At 45.4% G+C, this 6,000-nt stretch overlaps 1 protein-coding gene across 1 annotated transcript in view; it reads right to left on the bottom strand.

The window, feature by feature from the left end:
• Positions 1-251: 251 nt before the first annotated feature.
• The window catches only part of HS3ST1 (heparan sulfate-glucosamine 3-sulfotransferase 1), a 29,633-nt gene continuing 23,884 nt past the window's right edge, over positions 252-6,000 (bottom strand). The window contains exon 2 of the mRNA XM_084797770.1: positions 252-1,614. Coding sequence (XP_084653896.1) covers positions 573-1,508 — 936 coding nt within the window. The 5' untranslated portion in view covers positions 1,509-1,614 and the 3' untranslated portion in view covers positions 252-572. The remainder of the gene's footprint in view (positions 1,615-6,000) is intronic.

Below are 6,000 nucleotides of genomic sequence, written 5' to 3'. Positions count from 1 at the left end.
GAGAATGCATACAACTACCACTTCCAAAAATAATAGAGACTCTCAGTGAGGAGGACATTTAAAGTGCAAGTAAGAACTAAAGCTGATGACCACAGAGAGACATTGAATTTAAAAGAACAAATTCAGAAAGGAGAGGAGAGAGGTCCATAATACCAATAATTTTTTTTAAGCAGAAAAAGAATATAGATTTGACAAGGAAGGTGCAAACAGAGAGCTATTTTGAATTGGAGGCAGTTAATTATATTTAAAAAAAAAAAAAAAAAGAAAGACGTCTCCAGAAAAATCTTTTTTTTTTCAGTGCAATAGTTAAGTTCCTTCATATTATAGAGACATATACACAATGTTAACAACCATGAAAAACAATACAAAACGCCCTCCGTTTAACGAGTAGAAAAATATAACTACTATATATGGCAGCTGTGAATCTAATACTGTACAGAAGTCGTTTGTGGGTTTTACAAATAAATTATAGCTTAAATGTCTTTTTAAAATTTTTTTCCTCCCCACTCCCCCCACTTAGATGTACACCAGAAGTTACAACAGGAAAAGTCCCGAGCCTAACTGACAGCAAATTAGTGCCAGTCGAATGTTCTGCCCACAAGCTCGAAGAATTTCTTATTTGGCTCATGAAAATACTCGTGCAGTTTATGGAGTAGTTTGGGATCCACTTGGGGGTGCGCCCGGCCTTTGGACTCGTGTAGGCAGCGGTCCTTGCCGCTGTCCCGCAAGCAATAGAAACCCTTGGTTTTGTTAAAGTAGAAGTTCGAGGCATTGATCTGCGGTGACAGCTTTAAGAATCTTTCGACTTTCTGGATCTCGGGGAAAGGGTCTCTGATGAGGCGGTCGCCATCCACGATGTGGATGTGGCCCAGTGGGAAAAAACGCAGCCAGTTTAGCATGTGTGCATGGTACAGGCTGCGGTTGAGAGCCTTATAGTCCAAGTTGAGCCGGCCATCCCGCATGAGAAGATCTTCGATGGGTGGGTAGGGCTTGTGTTTCTGAAGGTGATTGTACAACACTTGGGTGTAGTCAGACAGCACGCGCTCCGATGGGTCCCTCAGGATGAGCAGCAGGCGGATGCCCGGGTTCATGCTGTGGATTCTCTCAGGCACTTTGGGCGAAGTGAAGTAGGCGGGTGTCTTCTCCACCGTGAGCTGGTGCGGGAAGGAGAAGGGCATCTGGGTGAGGTACCAGGCCAGGCCTTGGCTGTAGTGTTCTTCCCAGTCAAAGAAATGGACCTCGTTCTCAGCTGCAGCCACATCAGGATGCAGGCTGAGCATCTCCAGCAGCGCTCGGGTACCACCCTTGCGCACTCCGATGATGATGGTATGTGGCAGCTGCTGTGTGGAACCATTGGCTGCTGCACCTTCTCGGGCATCCTCCGGGAGGCTGCCCACCTTCCTCAAAAGCTCTTGCTGTACAGGCCCTGGGCCAGGAGCAGCCGGGTGGGAAGGCACAAGCTGGGGCTGGGCCACCAGCAGCACGGCACCCAGGAGCAGCAAGGTCATGCTGTACACCTCAGGAGCTTCACTGGGCCACACGCCCCTGGATCCTGAAGCGGCGGCAGAGATGCCTCCTGGTTACTGGAACATGAGTGTCTCCAGTTGCCAGTTACTAGGGAGGAAACGAAGAAACTGTTAACCCCAAGCAAACATGGAAGTAATCCAAGCAACATCAATAGTCATGAGCCCTGCCCTCACCTCGCCCAAACTCTCTCTTTATTCTCTAAAGGCGGGGTAGCAGACATTTTCTCTAAAGGACTAGAGAGTAAATATTTTAGGCTTTGTGGGACGTATGTTTCCATGGTAACTCCAATTCCAACTGTGCTTTTATGGATCTGAAGCAGCCAGGGACAATAGACCGAGTCAAGGGTGTGGCTGCGTTTCAATAAAACTTTATTTACGGACACAAAAGTTTCAAAGTCAAATACTTCTCTTGTGGGATTAAATTATTACTCTCCGTTTTAAGACCTAGTTGTGGTTTGAGTGCCTGCACGCAGGCGCATTTGCTCATGCCTGCCCGAGGCAGCAAGGGCAGAGGCCAGATGCCCTCTAATCACAGGCAGCTGTGAGCCGCCACCCTGTAGTAGGTGCTAGGAAGTGAACTCAGGTCCACTGCAAAAGCACTATGTACTCTTAACTACCGGCCTGTCTTTCTAAGCCTCCTCCATATTAATTGATACCTTAAACATAATCTATACATTTAGCTGTGCAGTTGGGAAAAGGGAAAGGGGGCTTTCCCGATTAGCCATAGTTTACCAATCCCTGGTCTGGTATAAAGAAAAGCACTAGAAACAGCCTTTAGACTCCAGGAAGCATCTGGGAAACCTTGCCTTCCTGTCAGTCTCTGGCAGAGGCTCGAGTGATAAAGAAGCAGGCTGGCTTCTGCATCCCAGGTCTCTCACCAGAGGTTTCTATTCCGATGGGACGTATCACCTATGTGGAGGAGTGAACAGTCTGCTGCTCCACGCAGCATTAGAGTCTGGTTGCTGCCTCGTTGTGGACATGGTGCTTCCCAGATTTTTGGGGTCTGGCCAACAGTATTCAGACAGATGTGACAATATGCTGAACCTATCTCTGCCTCAAGTACTTTTATCCCTGCAGCTATGCCCTTGCAATAAGAGCATCTCTGGTCAGCTACAGCTCTGTGCGGGAAGAAGAACAACCACTCTGGATCATGAACAAGAGCCAAAGGTTATGGTTCAGTCACTGGGTTTGGGGATGGTTTGTTGAATCTGGTAAAGGTAAGTGTGTGTATACCGACTGCAGGTAGCAGACAGCAGGATGACCGGCACAGGTTGAGGTTGGATGCTAGGTTGGTGTTATACAGAGGGATGTTTACTCATTTGCTGAAAACAATCGGAAAGTCTTAGTAACAGAGAAAGACCCTGAAATGTGCCTAATGGGATTAAAAATGGAACACCACCAGAAGAACGTAGAACTTTACTACTTATAAAGTGGCTCACGGTTGGCAGAATTCATTGTCAGCGCAACCACACAGTGTAGCATAGGGAGATCAGGGCTAGTATCACCACAATTTATAGCTCATGGTCTTAAAATCTAAGGATTTAAAAAAAAAGTTATAATTCATTGCAAAACTCAGGGCCCAAATTGGAGACCTTTGTGCTTACAAACTTCCTCCCTTTCTTCTTCCTCCACTTTTTTTGAACTGCATTACCTGTTGGAATAAAGTCCTTGCAGGACATGAACTGCTAGCCCAGATCCAGGGACTCACACAGATGACAAGCCATGAGTGTCCCTCTGAAGAGTGGACACAAACTACCATGCTTGTCATTCTCCCACAAGTAGAGGCACTGACTTGCTTTGGTCATTCCCAAAGGATTGGAAAAAGTGCAAGTAATGGGGATTGTAGGCTTTCTCCAGTCAGTGACATGCTTGGCCCATCTTGATATCATGACCAGAAGGCATGGACAAAGAGCCAATTCAGGGCTTCCAATTTTGTGGTCACGGTAGCTGATCTGTTTCCCTCAGACAAGGATATGCAGTTTGTAAAAGCGCATGTTAAAAATGTGAGCCCTGGACTCTTCTGGAAGATGGCTTAGCATAGAAATACTTGCAGCTCTTCAAGAGGACCCAAAGTTCAATTCCAGCACCCACATGATGGCTCAGAACTGGCTGTGACTCCCCTGACAGGGGATCTGAAGACCTCTGATCTCTGCAGTCACAAGACACACATGTGGTGGCCATACATACATACATGAAGACAAAACACTCATATATATAAATTAACAGCTAAAACATGAAATAAAACCAAAGCAAAAGTCTTGAGCACTGAACCAGTGAAGAGCCTTTACAGAGAGCCAAACACACAGGAAAACAGGCTTGTGGGCCATGGAACACTTCAAGAAGTGACTTGAGGTCAGCAAGGAAGCCCTTGGGAAAGATGCTCATGGTGGCTGTGATTAAGATGAGTGTGTTGCATGGGTTTGGCAGAGGAAATTGCTATTCCTCAATGAAAGGATTCAGAAATCTTTGCCCAAATTTAATTTCCTTCTCCACTGTTCAAGTAGATAGAACCAATGGGCCATTTATTCCTGCCTATTACACATTTGAGGGCGGCGTGCACAGGTAAAGCATGGGTAGCACTAATTTCAACATGCTAGAGTGTCTTGTGTGTGTGGTGGCCGCTGCTGTCATGTTCTTAGAGGTCTGCCTTTGGACTCAGGACTCAGGAACAACCAACAATTCACAGCGTTCAATACTCATGTGACAAACCTACGGGCTACAACTGAATTCAATAGTATCTGGCTGCTCATGTTTTTTTTTTTCTGCTTTATTTTGAAGCAATTTGGTCACCATACAATTCACCTGAGACTTCTTCCTAGACAAGAATTGCTAGCTTAGAGAAGATGAGAAGCTAAATACAGTTTGTCTGCAATGCTAAGAGTAGGAAAATAGTCCAGCTGGTTATCTAATAACAAATGGTCAGCCCTGAAAACAGATACAATTAACATTACGCAGACTGAACAGGTTATATTTAGAGATATATAAATACAAATATTCATATTTTATATATGTTTACATATGTATGTGTGTGTACACATGCTTGCAATAACAATTAATGGAAAAAGAGACAATGAATTTGGAAGAGAGCAAGGAGAGGTATATGAAAGGTTTTGATAAATAAAAATAAAATAAAATAAAATAACTGTCTTTAAAGCAGGTGATCTTGATATATAACAATGATGTTTTTGGAGCAGGTGTTAAAAAAGAAAGGCCCCATGTAAAAAAAAGTCGGCTCTGACCACACCTCAGCTCCCATTTCTAGAAGGCAAATGTTCACAGAGTACAATAGGAATTGTATTAGTCCATTCATTGCTTTTAGGCAGTAGTTGGGCAAAAAGATCTGCACAGCCTGTGGGGCCAGGAGCCATGCCTCTAGTTTTAAGCTTAGCTGAAGTGTCTTTGCCTCTTTGCCTCATTCTGATCATCTGGGAAACAGGATGCTACCAGAGGATTCCTCTGGCACATGAATGAAGAAGTGTGTACCAGAGAGAATCAACAGAATTAACAGAAACGAACCAAATTGGTGCTTTAGGTTTTCCTAGAAGCCACATGTGAGAAACCCATTTTACATGACTCGATGCATACAAAACGTCATTGTTTCCAGATTAAAACCATGACATAAAATTAATGAGCAATTTTTTTCAGTATTTTGCAATAAGCCTTGATTAGCCAGAATGTGTCTTTCTAGCAGCAGTAATTCATTCCCTGGCCCCGCATAGCCAAGGGCAACTGAGGTGGGTAAGGACAGAGGTCTGAGGAAGATGTAGTTCTTCATGATACCTTCATAGAGATGTCCCCTCCCCACTCTCAGAGAAAAAGCTCCCGTGCAGGAAAAGGACAGGGAAGGCGAGCCTGAACTTGCAGGTGACATAAATACATTCATATTCTATCTGTTGATAACTCCATTATTCTCCCACAGAAAGGAAAGCAGGTGACCTTGAACACAGAGGGCTATCTGAAAGCTTGGAGCTGTCAAGGGCACAGACACAGACTATTTCCCAGCACCTGGACCGAAGGCCAGGCACGCTGGCAAGAGCATTCACAATTGCTCCAGCTTCCATTGGCACCAGTCTCTGGGCTGGCAGCTTCACACATAGCGTGCCTGCAGTGTTGACAATGAGCCCTCAAGACATCTAGCACTGCTATTGGAAAGCTGGGCTCAAAGGAATTGAAGGTTTGTCAGGAACGAATGAGCAGGGCTCACGTCCAGAGGGAGTCTGAGCAAGGGGACACAGGGCCTTGCTATGACACTCACTCCTTCATAGTGCTTGTGACTAGTGTGGGTGCTGGGCATTGAACCTGGGGCTCCAGGGCCTCGCTGTCACCCCCATTCCTTCATAGCACCTGGGATTTGTGTCCGGTGCTGGGACTCAAACGTGGGTCCCCTCGAAGAGCAGAAAGTGCTCTTAGTCATTGATTCATCTTCTCTCCGGGTCCTTGGTTGGATGCTTAACCAAAACTTGTGCATATAACA

The sequence above is a fragment of the Acomys minous genome (genome assembly GCF_964271855.1).
Source record: "Acomys minous genome assembly, chromosome: 10".
NCBI classification, from domain to species: Eukaryota; Metazoa; Chordata; class Mammalia; order Rodentia; family Muridae; genus Acomys; species Acomys minous.
This window is presented reverse-complemented; position numbering and strand designations above follow the sequence as displayed.